The sequence below is a fragment of the Tribolium castaneum genome, chromosome 7 (assembly GCF_031307605.1).
Source record: "Tribolium castaneum strain GA2 chromosome 7, icTriCast1.1, whole genome shotgun sequence".
NCBI lineage: Eukaryota > Metazoa > Arthropoda > Insecta > Coleoptera > Tenebrionidae > Tribolium > Tribolium castaneum.
The window spans coordinates 2695957-2710517 of record NC_087400.1 but is presented as its reverse complement, the minus strand read 5'-3'; the positions used below and the strand labels follow the sequence as shown (position 1 = coordinate 2710517).

The 14561-nt window shown below is 31.5% G+C and overlaps 2 protein-coding genes and 2 long non-coding RNA genes across 4 annotated transcripts; 2 read left to right on the top strand and 2 right to left on the bottom strand.

Annotated features, from left to right (window-relative positions):
* The first annotated feature begins 105 nt into the window (after positions 1 to 105).
* On the top strand, positions 106 to 1371 carry LOC135266748 (tudor domain-containing protein 3-like). Its single transcript, XM_064357988.1, has 3 exons — positions 106 to 126; positions 417 to 1028; positions 1077 to 1371. The coding sequence occupies exons 1-3, from the start codon at positions 106 to 108 to the stop codon at positions 1170 to 1172; spliced, it is 729 nt and encodes a 242-aa protein (XP_064214058.1). The 3' UTR covers positions 1173 to 1371.
* On the bottom strand, positions 1359 to 2899 carry LOC654897 (eukaryotic translation initiation factor 3 subunit D). Its single transcript, XM_064358094.1, is given in 7 exon segments — positions 1359 to 1701; positions 1840 to 1867; positions 1922 to 2031; positions 2077 to 2188; positions 2235 to 2341; positions 2344 to 2457; positions 2520 to 2899. Coding segments are annotated over 7 exon segments (687 nt in total). The 5' UTR covers positions 2722 to 2899; the 3' UTR covers positions 1359 to 1687.
* A 2119-nt stretch (positions 2900 to 5018) lies between these two features.
* Positions 5019 to 5959, top strand: LOC135266807 (uncharacterized). The gene is made up of 2 exons (XR_010334979.1): positions 5019 to 5551; positions 5599 to 5959. It is a non-coding gene; the product is annotated as an uncharacterized LOC135266807 (long non-coding RNA).
* Positions 5946 to 14510, bottom strand: LOC135266809 (uncharacterized). The gene is made up of 2 exons (XR_010334981.1): positions 14053 to 14510; positions 5946 to 8121 (listed from the first exon to the last, which is right to left on the bottom strand). It is a non-coding gene; the product is annotated as an uncharacterized LOC135266809 (long non-coding RNA).
* Between the last annotated feature and the right edge of the window lie 51 nt (positions 14511 to 14561).

The following is a 14561-nucleotide window of genomic DNA, read 5'->3' as shown; positions in this document are numbered from 1 at the left end:
TAAATTGCAACTTCATAATTAATTACCCGATTTTAACAAATTACTGAATAAAAAATTTCTCAATTATTTTATATCGTACATATTTTTGAATTAATGGTCCGACTAATGCCATTCAAATACTTTCGTGTTAATTATTATTTATTACTTCTTGTTAGTGTGATTATTTAATATAACGTTTGGGGCCCGTTTATAAAATGGTTTGTTAAAATTTAATTCGTTGTTAAAAGTTAACAACGCAAATCAAATCAAATTTGCTAATTTGTTAGTTGCAAATTAACTTAATGGCCCTTAGATATATAGATATATATATATATATATATATATATATATATATATATATATATATATATATATATATATATACAAAAATAAAAGTGTCTCAGATCAATGCAAAGCGCAAACAACATTCTTTTTAGCCATTCAAATCACTGGACAATAAAAACCAAGAAGTGAAAGAAAACACTAAATTTGACTTGCAAAGACAGGACGCCATAGCTGAGGCTACTTCAGGTGCGGTGAAAAAAGTATTCGGAGGTGGCACTAAACCAGCACAAGTCCAGCCACAATTTCCTAAAAATACGAAAAAAAATGATTTCCCCAAAAAAAATCCGAAAACTAAAAATACTGTAACAGTGGAAATGGACGAAAAACCGCAAAAACCACCAGAAAGAGTCTCGCTGTTTGATTTTCTCGAGGATAAATTGCCCCCGAACGAAGTCAGTGAACCCCCCAAAAACCAACAAAATCAAAAAAATTACAACACTTTTTATCACAATCAAAATAAATACAAAGGCGGTTCGAAGCAAGATAATTTCTTCAAACCTAGAAACGAGCCACAAGCTCATAAAAATGAAATGAACGGTTTGACTAACAATTTCGAGAAAATGGCAATTAATACGCAATTTGCCAGTCGAAGTCTCAAACAGCATTTGAATTTGCTGCCGCAGAAAAAAAATTCGCATGAAAGTACTAACGTAAAGTGGAAAGTGGGGGACGATTGTGTTGCGAAATATTGGGAGGATGGCAAAGTAATTTGTTTGGTTTTAATCACACTTGTACATTTTTTATTTTTTTAGTACTATAATGTTAATATAACTGCCGTAACTGATAACACTTGTGTTGTGAAGTTTAAAGGGTATGGAAATATGGAAGAGGTGTTGAAAAGTGATTGAGTAAGATTTTTTGCTAGTTTCTTCCAGTAGAAATCTTACTCAGGTTTGTGGCAAGTTTCAGCGATTTGAGGTCAATTTATTGTTTCAGGACCAATGGAATTTCGGAGGAATACCAGGACGTACAGGAGGCAATAGTCAATTATCACACTGTTTTTCTACTAATAAATAATACGTAAAAAATAGTGATTATTTTCCGTAAACATTCATTTTCTTTTTTTTTAAAAACTACACAAATTAAACGTGGACAGAAACAAAACGAAAAAATTACTATTCCGCTCCCTAGGTCATATTTGCGGTATCTGTAGGCCACACTGGCGACCTCCCCTTCCTCCTCCTCGGAGATAAAAGGGTTTGGGTTGTCGAACTTGAAGCGGGGCTCCCCGGGACCTGTTCTTAATACCTGTTGACTGAAATTGTGGTTAATGAAAGTGGCTTCCAAGGCCAGGTTTCGAGGGGAGTCTTGTGGGGGCTCCACGGACGTTTCGTTGACGGTTAAAAGATCAAACTCCGTATTGTCAGAGTTTATCGCCTGAAAAATTTTGTTTGAGTTTTGTTACACTTGTAAGGGCACAGTACCAATTTTTTCAATTCGAGCGAGTGCAGCACATGATGGTCGCAAGGATCGCATCAGTGGCGTACACATTGCCCTCCGTTTTACTCAACTTACGGATAATCGGATCATCAGTTGTTGTAACCTGAGGATAATTAATTTTAATTTTTTGCCATCAATGATATTAAAAATAACCCACTGTATGGAAGATACGATTGACGCTTTGCAGCGGCTTCTCATTCTTCACGTTGACATGATCGTACGACTTGTCATAGTACTCCAACTCGCCACAACAAGTAATATCCTCGCCTAAAAACCAAAATAGAAAAATTCGCATTGCTTAATTAAACCAACCGTCTTTGACGTTAGGGAGCGACAATTTTCCCAACCGAGGGAAATCCATTTCCTCAATGGTGACCCAATCCGGTTTGACCGTAACCGAAGCGTCCCTGATCTTAATCTGGGGCTAAAACCGCCAACTATATTGCGGTAAAACTCAAGCGAGATCTTACCCGTCCTTGTCCCCATTTCTTAACCTGGCTCCTCTTATACGTGTCCCTGGCTTTAACCCCCTTGCCGAGGGACTGCATGCCGCTGCCTTGCACCCCAGCACGGCCGCCCGTTGATAGGGGGGCTTCTGGACGCGTGTTGTGTCCACCAAATGAAAAGTGCTCTCGTCTTCGTCATGATAATACGCGTATTGACTGCCAGAACCGAACTGGGACGCATACTTGTCTAAAATTGCGAAAAATAAGTCACTTAACCTCAAATTTGACATGTGTCAATGTCAGACTAACTGGCATATTTCTTGTCTTGGAAGGCGGCCCCCGTCCAGTCGCTGATTTTGCCGAGACGGTCGCCTTTGCTGAAGGGCTGGTACGGCATGTCTTTGAACTGGTCGGGCAGCTCGCAGGGCCCCCATCCAGTCGGGTTGTCCTGGATTACGGGGGCCACGAATTTGGGGACCTCAACCGCTGATTGCCCATCGGTCATAGTCATTTGACTTGCTTTCAGAAGTTAAGAAGTGTTCAATTCAATATGTTGAAGCAGAAACCGCGAGTTGTGCACAACACTTGGCAAAAAGAAATGTGCGCGCGCAGATTCTGACAATCGACAGTTTTTGAAATTCGGCGCTTTTGAAATCAAAATAACATGGCCAACTTACATCAAATGTCGCTGCGCTTGAGAAAACATTTTCATCCACTTTTTTTTCAACTTAATTCTCTAATTTTTGTTTACGTGTTGTTTCACTTACCTTTTCTACACTTTTTTTCAGAAAAAAATTGTCACCCTGATCCGCAGCGACATTTGATGTAAGTTGGCGATGCTAAATAATAATGGAATCCTGTTAAAAATCCTTCACTCTTGGGTCTCCAATTAATTTTAAATTAAAATTTAAATTTGAAATCTCGTGTTATTTATGATAACTGACAGTAAAATTTCTTAGGTAGTAAATTAATTTTATTCTTAATTACAATGTTGAAAAGTGAGCTTTCACTTGCTGTTATTACAATGGTTTAAATATTTCAAATAACTGCCACTGCAACTTCAGTTAATTGATTGGACACAGACAATTAACAACCTATTTCAGTGGGTAATTGTTAAATTAAGTAAAATTATTTACTTGGATAATTGGAAAAAAGGAAATCACCTTTTCCAAATTTGTGTGAGTCAGCATTATTTTATTTGAGAATAAGTATGTACTAAAAAATATGAATTCAGTTAAATATTATAAAAACTATTCATCAAAACGTATTGGAATTTGGTATATGCGTTAAATGATTTAAATTCTATCGTTTCAGACGTTTATCAAATTTCTGTCTTCATTTGTTTTGGAAAAACAAGGCTAACATGATTTTTTTTAATGGCAAAAAGGGTCAAATTTAATATTAAAAAAAGCCTTTTATGATTTAACACTTATAATTATCGAACTAATAAAATTTTGTTAGCTTTCGAAATGTTGTCTTTGCCACCTGAACTGTTACCAAAAATAAGTAAAATAATTGTTAAAATAACTCCATAATATCCATACTTATTATTATCATCGATTCTGTTATATTTAGGTACTTTGAATTTAATTAGAGAATAATATACTTGTATGTAATTATATTATCAAGTTATTATCTAACCAAGTTTCAGTGAATGTGTGTAGAACAAAAGAATTATCTAGATTTATCTACAGGCTGCTCAAAAACTGGCGCACCAACGCAGTGGTACGTTGTTGAGAAGCACGTGTAGATCACGGGAAAAATGTTAAAAAAATTCCTAAAGTCATATTTTAAAAAATCTTGAGCTACAAACTTATTGTGTTAACTTCTTTAGTTATCATTATTTTTTTATATTTCTATGTTTCATACCAGGTAATCGTTCCGTAACAAAACGATGAATAATTATTTTTAAATTTACTATCAGATTTTAGCAGTTTTTTTAATTAAAAAAAATTAAAATTCATCCAAAAAATCACAATGTGTAGATGTGCCAACACTGGGAATTATTTCCTAGGAAACCGTTTCAAAAATAATTTATTTTTATTGTTGATCAAATTCTATTGCGATCATGACTGTTAGACAACGTTGCCACATATCATTTATCTAAAATTAGTTATTTATCAATAACTTTAATTCAAAGAATTTTTTTACTATTTTTACCTTTATATGTAACCAGTTCTCTACCACACACCATTGAATTGGTGCGCCAGTTTTTGAGCACGCTGTATACTGACTGTTTAAATTTAAAGATCTACCTTTTTAATGTAAAATAGCAACAGCGGATTTGCATTTTTTTTATTGAAATAGGGCACAAAAGTAGACTTTATAGTTATAGTAAGTTATAGTTATAACTAATGGACCCAGAAACCCAGAAATTAAGAAAATTTTTTTTTGCTTAAGATTATTAGAAACCATTTACAAATTTCATTATGTAAGTAATTTAGTTTTGATAAAAAGAATGTTGTTTGCGCTTTGCATTGATCTGAGACACTTTTATTTTTGTATATCTAAAGGCCATTAAGTTAATTTGCAACTAACAAATTAGCAAATTTGATTTGATTTGCGTTGTTAACTTTTAACAACGAATTAAATTTTAACAAACCATTTTATGAACGGGCCCCAAACGTTATATTAAATAATCACACTAACAAGAAGTAATAAATAATAATTAACACGAAAGTATTTGAATGGCATTAGTCGGACCATTAATTCAAAAATATGTACGATATAAAATAATTGAGAAATTTTTTATTCAGTAATTTGTTAAAATCGGGTAATTAATTATGAAGTTGCAATTTATGACACTTTTTACACATTTCTAAAAAAATTATTGATGAAACTAATTTTTATCGAGGATTAATTTTTTATTCGTTTTCACTTTTGTTAGCTCTTTTGTCACAACTAATAATAATAGACAAAAGTCTTGTATCACTCAAGGATGAAATATCACGGGATTAAACTATTGAAGCTGGATTTTTAACCACTAAACAAATATTTGAAGACGTAATCCGTTAAAACACTGGATTAAAAGAGAATTAGGACAAATTCAATTCAATTTTATCGAAGAATCAGCAGATTAGACTGTTGTTTATCCACCACGTTTATAAAAGAGATTCTGCTCTCGATACCTCAGTAGATATCGCAATGAAAGTGCCAGTACTGATAGTACTAGCCCTCGTGGGCTTGTCTAGTGCCAAATACGAGGGCTCAACAATCTTGAGTTTAGCATTGAAATCGAAAATGTTGGAACCGCCATTCAGGCTGAAAAACACTACCACAAATCGAGACAAGCTTTAGGTTTGGGAAAAATTACTTTTGACCAATATTTACGCCACGCTGAGGTAACACTTGGAAAAAATAACTCCCGTTTTTAGTTATTGTTTTAAAGATTAATGCTTATTTGGCCCAACTGGCTAAAGACTACCCCGACACTGTCACTCTAGAAACAATCGGACAGTCGTACGAAAAACATTCCCCGTTTTCATTCCGACTACAATCCGATCTATTCTTACAGCATCTCCTCTTTCACGACAGCTTATACCGTTTATAGGTATGTGTCTATCGAGGAGAATCATCGGCACGACCATCAATCCTGAATACCCCGAAATATTGTGGATTTCATTTCCTGATCAAGCTGGTTTGGGTAACTGAACCGTTAAAACCCATCAGACCGGCTTCCAATTATTAAAGTCCAATATCAAAAAGGAGTCTTTGCATTTCTACTAAAACAATATAAACTTTGTAATTCATGTTTTATTATACCTATATATAAATATGAAATATGAAATGGAACAGATTTAGTTGATCGAAACTGAAATTAACATGCCGCGTTGAACTTAAAAATAGCTACTTTAAATTCAAACAAAAACTGAACCGGTTTCTCTGGTATGTTAAGAGACAAGAATTGCTCTTTCGCAACAACTGTTAATGAAACGTTCACACATAGAATTAACAGCTATCTCAATGCGATCTTCTAGCGATGACTCTCTAGCGTCAAGTTGCAGATCATCCAGAACGTGAATAACATCCTCGCGTCGCAGGCACATCACAGATGCTTTGTTGTCAGAATCCACATGCATTGCCATAACAAAAGAAAGAGAAGGAAATTTCTTACGTTTATCAAAATACTTCTTATTTGTGAAAACATTGTAGTACCGATTTTGAAAGATTTGTTTAAATGCGTCTTGTACAGTATTTGGATCACACTTTAATTCCATTATTATCCCAGATTTATCATTAAACAGTACTATATCAACTTTGGTTCTCTGATTTGGAATTATTATTTCGTTTCCGAAGAGAAATCCTGCTTGACTACATGTCAATGTAATTATACTCTGTAAAGTTGCCTCATTCAATGGATCGGTAAGTGTTGAACGTTGAAGTAGACAGGTTATACTATTTTGAAAAATTGCTAATTCTTCTTTGAACTTTGCTAATGAATCACCTTCATCACAGAGTTTGGTTAGCTCAGAAAATGATGCTGAACAATCTTCAGCCAATTCACTGTTAATACCAAATCTTTCAAAAAAATAATCTCGTAGCAGCTCCATAAATTCATCAATTAGCTCAGGGATAGGTATTTGGAGTTTGTGATCATCAAATGAATATGTTAAGTATCCTAGAGATACAAGAAATCGAACAACTATTTCTTCGCGACAAGTCAAACTTTGTTTAGCTAATATGTTATGCAAAGATTTCAGATCACTTAAGTCTAACGGTTTTAACGTGAATTGAAAATCTTCTTTAACACCTTGTAGAAGTTCATACAACAACCTTCTCACGCTACCCTCTTCAAGTAGTTTATACATATTGTGAATGTAACCAGATTGTTGCCAATAATTTTTTAAAGCACCTTCTCCCAGAGATAAATCTCCCAAAAACTGCACAATCGTTTGAGGATTATATAGGCATTGTTTCGAGCCATTTAAATACCCATTATATTTAGCCTTCGCTTTTTCTCTCAATTCCTCCTTTACTGCAAACCGATTAAATAGAGTACAAACTTCATCTTCAGTGAATCCATAGAAATCTTGGCACAGATTGTTGGTTCCGAATTGCCATCGCAATACATTACCCAATAGGGTGGAAATCGCTACACCACCCACATCCAAAATTCCTGTAATATACGCTCCTTTAAAGATCTCAGGAAATTTTTTTAGAGCATATCCAATTACTTGAATTGGGAATGAGGCAGCTTTCTCTAGCTCTTTAAGCTCAGTCTCTGGATCAGCGTTCTTCACTTTATACAACGCATTTGAAATGATCGAGTCGTACTCGTCAACGAGTAGAAAAACCATTCTTTTATGAAACTTATTCAGATAAGCTGCCAAACATCCCAACCCCTTGACTACTTCGTCATCTGGAATTCCTTTGTAGGTAAATACGCCACACCATTGTTCGCAATGCTTTTTTTCATAGTCTTCCAACGGTGACAATTTGGATTCGTAAAGGTATCTGTATTGCCTAAAAGCTTCCGATATAGCGCTTCTACACGCATTCACTGCATCAGATTTGCTTGTCACGTGAGCACAACAGAGAAAATTTATTTCGATTATCGGATATTGTCCGAAATGAGCTTTTACAAACTTCTTATTCTCCATGACTTTTAAGTTGAACCTTGCTGAACTGAACAGTTTGTAATTGTCTTTTTCTTCCAAAACCGTTGTTTTCTCTTCTCCATTTTCATCTACTTCCAACTCCAAGAATTGTTGCATCATAGATAAGTTTACAGTTTTGCCAAATCGGCGCGGTGCGGTACACAATACCATAGGTTTTTCGTCCGTTTCAAAAACTGCCAACATCAACCCACTTTTATCAACAAAAGTATCAGATTTCAAAACAAATTCAAAAATCGGTGAAAGGGTAGATGTTAAACGATTGGCCGGATTATCCTCCATAATAAACAAACTGCCTGTAACAATGAATGAAAACCACGAATTAATGTTTGCACAATAAATCGAAAAATACTACAAAGAAATGGGAAGCATGATAGACAAACCTTGAGTGAGTTTAACAAACGTTGAATTTTGAATTAACCCTTTAACTTATAATTTATGCAATAATTACGTAAGTTTGAGTATGTACAATATGCACCTTTTACGGACATTGTAAGTCAATGGATTAATGACAAAATTCAAAATAGAATTTGTAATAGCTCTAAGCTCTTTATGCAATAAGCTGCAAAAAACAAAGGCATTTTGCAACGTATTGCATACTAGTATTTTTTACGAATCAGTCACGAAAAGCAACCATTTTGATATGAGTGATTCTGAAGATTCTTAAAATCAAAGAAATTATACGAGTCTGCTTATAAAAACGGATGTTTCTCCAAGAGGATATAATAAATTTGATTCCTTGAATATATTAATGATATTCTACAGAGTGGAAAAAAAATGATTTTCATCAAGTCTCGTTTGGATTACTGATGTAAAAATACGTAGTCCCGCTATACGCAAATAAGGACGGCAGTACTCTAACCAAAAAGAATTGAATATTGCCATTCTCGATTTACCTTATGTGTCCAGGTCGGATGTACGCCTCTAAAATGTAGGACAGTAGGTATTTTCTTACAAACTGTACATGGAAAGTGCGTGTTACTACAGTTCCGAAAATTGTAATAATTTGTAATTGTCAATTTTATTGATTGATGACATTTATTGACAGAAATCCCAATGAAGCGGCACAGGAAACATTCCATGAGAAAAAATCTCACAAGCAACTAGATGAAAATCATTTTTTTCCACTGTACTTTTAAACAATAATTATAAAATAATGTTATTTTTTAACACTAGTGATAAAATGAAAGGCGTAAAAACAGTTTTAAATCTTTTATACGGAACAGAAAAAAATAAACAGGTATACCCTTGTAAGTTAACCTTTATAAGTTAATCTTTACCCAAACTCTGAATAGATGTCTTATACTTTCTTTGTGAGTATAAAATTAGTCTCGAAAAAATTGACCTCCACAAATGGTGTGAGTTTGATGGCTTATACTCTAGCAGGTGTAAAAAACAAACATTTTTGTGTTGTCAGGTACCTAATTAATAATCAGATAAATTTTCTAAAATAAATTAAAAAATGGCAAATACTAAAGAAAGTAAAATTGTAGCAGAATATTATACACCATTAAAAATAAGACAACAATCTGACCTCCAGCAATTTAAAAATAGTTACAAATCTTTTACTCAAGATAAAAAACTAAATATACCAAAAAATATCAAAGAAGTAACTCAAATGAGAAATCGTAATTTTGCTATAGAATATCTCAATTCGACCGTAAATAAAAAACTAACAAAGACAGATTTTTGCAAATCTAAAAGTATTTCCAGAAATTCCCTTAATATGGGACTAAATTCAGTTGGAATTAAGATTGCATGTAAAACGAGAACAAACGGGAACAAACCAGAGCAATCCAGAACAAAAGAGAACAAATCGGAACAATTGGGAACAAAAGAGAGAAAAAGTAAAATAAAAAATAAAAAAATATTCGATAATGTAGAACATAAAGCAGGTAGTCGTAAAAATACAAGTTTAGATGAAGAAGCAGACGAATTAATTAGTAAATCTTTAGAAACTTTTCAGTCATAAATGGACAAACTAGTTTCATACATTCCCAACGATGAGAAAGAAAAATGGAAAAAAGATTTAAAACCTATTATTACTGAAATAGACAGATTAGAAGATGGAGCAAAAATAGTTGGTTTCAAACAAGAAGTTGTAGATAAATATATTGCAAGAAAAGCAGCTAATTTATTCCTTGAACAATTAATTATGACTGATTGTGAGCTAATAATAAAATAGATGAATTGGAATATAAATTAGATAACTACAATAATTACGATCCTAAGAAACTAGCAGAATTAAGAAGCAAAACAGTAGTAATACCATCAAACATCGATGATGTAAAGAAAAGAACTTTGAAAATATTTGAAAGACATACTAAAAATAAATGGAAAGTACAGTATTCAAGAATTTAAATATATTCAATGAAGAATATCCAAAATTCCGAAAAAAGTTTTCAAGTCTCATTCAACAAGTTAATAAATTAAAAATTATTATTTTAGTTCTTATGTTTATTATCGTAATTGTAATTATTGTTTTCTTAATTTATTACTTCAACACTAATAAAAAATAGCGATTATGTTATGTTATATTATGATGATACTAATACGTGTCCATAAGCTAATGTATCTGTAGAATTAGGTAAAAGGTATCTTTTATCATCTTTCCAACTTAGAGACTTTTTCTTTACTTCTTCAGTAAATATATCATGTTTATGACTCCTGATCACTTTCTGCCTATGAAAGTATTCTTTTTGATTAAACAAGCAATTTTTGTAATCTTCAAAACTTATTTCTTTCTTCAATACTGCTTTTTTGATACCTTTTAATTTTTTCGAAACAGACGTTTCAGTTCTGTAACTGTACATTTTTGACCTTAAACCTATGCATTCTAATATCTTAATACCATTCAATTCATCTTTGAACTTCCCTATTACTTTCTTATTTTTATCCGAATATAATGGATGATCCTTTGGATAATCAGCTGTATCAAAATAGTCGGGATTGTTTTTCATAAATTCATAGAAATCGGCATTTTTAATCTCATATATAAAGCTATCAGTGTCTCCATAAAGAAGTTTTACGTTTTCATTAAATTCTTTTTTAATTACATTGTAATGGAAGTTATACATTAACAATTTCGATAAATCTAATACAGCTTGTCCAATATAAATTGGTTTATTAAACAATACTTTTGTTTTAAAATTGTGAACTGCTGCCAGGTGTTTGCTAAATATAGTTCTGTGTTTAAAATTAGGTTTGTTTATCGCTTTTTGTAATTTTTCTTCATCACAATATAATTTAATATTTTGTTGGTTTCTAACAGATTGCATAGACTGACTTACCATATGGGGCATTAACCATTAATTTCCAGAAATCTTTTTTTTATGGAGGTGCATTCGGGTGCTTTTGATATATTTTCCACATATGTCACATTTGATTTTACTAACTCTCTTTTTCCTTGGTTCAGCAAATAAATCATCATCAAATCATCAAAATATTTCTGAATTCGCTTCGCTCATGAGGACTCTGTCCGAATTCCGCAAAGGAGGCATAACTGATTTTTTTCCGTTTTTTATTTCCTTATGTAATTGCTTTATTATATTTTCTAATATATTTGATGTCTAATGATTTTGTAATATTAAACAGTTCAGATAAACGAAGATTACTTAAGTTCCTTCGTTCCATTTATTATAGGAAAAAATCTAACAAACAATTTTTAGTAAATAAATAAATTCAATCCATTTTTATGCAAATCTGTTTTTATATGCCTTTTAAAATTAGTTCTAGTGTAATATCTACCACAATCACATAATAAACGAGTAGAATTAACAGCTTTTTTACATTGTTTACATGTTTTTTCATATTTATTTCTATAGTTATAAAAATCATCTGGACATTTTAATTCCAAACAAATGGAGCAAAGACTTGTCATTTATTAGAACAAATTTATTCATCAAAGACTTCAAGATTACGAAAGTGTATTTTAAGAAAATCTAGTTTTGCCAAGGTTAATACGTTATTTTCATACATTATATATACTTCTCATATCGTTTAACCTTTTCTGAAACATTTGTCGTGCTTCTTGGTCATCGTTATGTGAGCAATTCATTTAATTTACTACATTTTTTTCATAAGAAATTATCTATAAACAGTGCATGATAAAACACACTGTCCCTTTTGAGGTAAACTTGTGATAAGCCTCGAGATTCAAAAAAATATGTGTGGTATAGGGAGGAGGTGATCAATTTAATGTTTATTTAATTAATTGTCAAAAAAATAAATACTTGTAATAAAAGGGATCTAGTACAATATGCGAGGCAATATGGGACCTACGTATTATAAAAAATAAAATAAATAAAACTATTAGATGTAATTATATGATGAAGACAAATAACGTATGGAAAGAATTTTATCTTCCAAGAAAGAAGAAGCGAAAAATTAAAAATTAAATTATTGACATAGATAATACTGTTACTTGAAAGTTTATGATCAAGACGTATTTTTCATATTAGACAATGATAATCAACCTTTGTTTAAAGGTAAAGATTTAGCAGAAATATTGGGTTATGAAAAATCAACAAATGCTATAAGTAAAGACGTAGGTAGGTGTTGATTTTAAGAGAAAATTGATAGTCGTATTTTTTTGGAAATATGTTGTTTTTGCAGAAAAAGAAAAATATTAATCACAAATAATTTGCTTCAATTCATGGGATTTATTGAAGAAATAACGCGATTTTAAGAACTTTTTAAAGGACTAGGAAATCTCATACGAAGAAATAGATTATAAAAATGCTAAAGCAAATTTGTATAAATATATACAAAATGATTAAAAATTTTAAAGAATTAATAATGATGTTGAATAACAATAAGGCAAAAAAAAGTTAGGAAATATCATTTTAAATTAGAAGAATTGCTAGATAAATAGGAAACTAACGTTAACGAATATAATCTTTTAAGGCAATACATAATTATAAAATTAATGCTAATCCATTAAACCTGTTGGACTTTATAAATAAAAATAACTACTCCTATAAAATTAATTTGAGTACGTGGTTGACCGATATATGGTTTACGTTATTTAAAAGAAAAATATAATAATAACAAATGATCTTTTATGCTTTATACAATATGGAATTTCAGTGGGGGGTGGCTATCCCCCACTGAATTTACGCGATATTAAGAAAGATTTAAAGAAAATTTTAGAAAACTATAAAATAGAATACCAAATAATAAATTATGATAAGATTAAAAATGAATTATCATATTATAAAAAATTGATAACAAAATATATTATAAATATTTCGCCAAATAGTTAATTTAAATAAAACAATATGGATTTTATTGAGTGTTCGTAATATTAAATCCCTAATAATAACATTAAATACAAAAACGGATCAAGAAATTAAAGAATATTATATTACTTTGGAAGAAATATTTTATTCATATTTGGAATACACTAAAAAGTTTTATTTGAATATAGGAGAATCACTCGAAAAGATAGTCAGATAAAGCAAATTGAAACGATAATTGAAATTAAGAGAGATGATTAAAAATATTATCAAGTTAACCAAAGAGCATATAATAAATTGTATAATAGTTTTATAGCAAAGATTCGGTAATAAACAATATAACAACAATTGTGGTAAAGACATGTTTTCATTATAATTTAATCGATGATAATAATGTAATAATGATAATGTAATGTATATATATATATATATATTTTTTTTTGGAATGCAACTAACTTTGAGAGAAATTGTGTTGTTGATAGAATGAGTAGGTAAGTTTATTAATGGTCAAGCTTATTTGCCTGTAAAGTATGCTATTATAAAGTAACTGCGAAAGGCAATTAGTTAACTTTAACAAACTAGTTGAGTTTAATGAATAATTGGTATTCTGAATATAGGTATGCCTTTCTTCCGATAAATGAGATTATTCACTTACTTCCAAGTATAAAAAAAATACCTATTGTGCGATTTGGACCTAAGAATAGTGTTGTATCCACGATTTCGTGATACTTCAGAAAGGGGAAATATTAATATACTCGGTGTAAAATTCAACAGATTTATTCTCTACAAACTTCCAACAACTTACAACGTTACAACAATTTACTTTTAGCTCTACATCGCGTCTCCTTCCCTCATTTTTGTGACGGTCCTTTTTAAGAAGGAAAAACTACCTGCTCCCAGAAGGGGGGCGTCACGAGCGGTTAAGGATTGAGGGTTGCACATTTAACAGGAAAGTGAAAGTTGTACATTACAACAATAGAAACAACTTACAGTACGAGTCAGCGTTAAGCAGCCATTTTCTCTGCGATATTTAAAAACCTTTACAAAAACACAAATTCAGATAAGCAATTTTGCCTACCGTACAACACGTGTTACAACTTCCTAGTGATAACAGTATAATAAATATAATTATTCTAGTTATTATGTAATTACTGCCATGTTTTGGACGCGAAAACAATTACAATATAAAAACCACGTGGTCGTGGGTCAGGATTCAGTTATTTGATTTACTTTAATTTTAGACACAATCGTTGAAAATAAACATAATGTCAGACGAATTACATTTTACTTATAACATTTAATAAATATCAAGACAATCAAGACTTACCTGTTAATCGATGCACAACACGCTCACGACGCTCACACGCTGCTACAAGGTGTCAACAGCTAGACACTGTTCCCACATGACAGTTGACCAGACAATTGCTGAGAATAAGGGAATAAAAAATGTAGAAATTAAATGCAGTTAAGTTTTAATTTGTAATAGAAACACATTAAAA

Bases quoted from the DNA above. Each gene is read 5' to 3' on its own strand.
- LOC135266748 (XM_064357988.1), top strand. From the start codon at position 106: ATGCCATTCAAATACTTTCGT. The intron at 127-416 runs GTTAATTATTAT...CATTCTTTTTAG, and splicing joins TGCCATTCAAATACTTTCGT to CCATTCAAATCACTGGACAA. The intron at 1,029-1,076 runs GTAATTTGTTTG...TTATTTTTTTAG, and splicing joins AATATTGGGAGGATGGCAAA to TACTATAATGTTAATATAAC.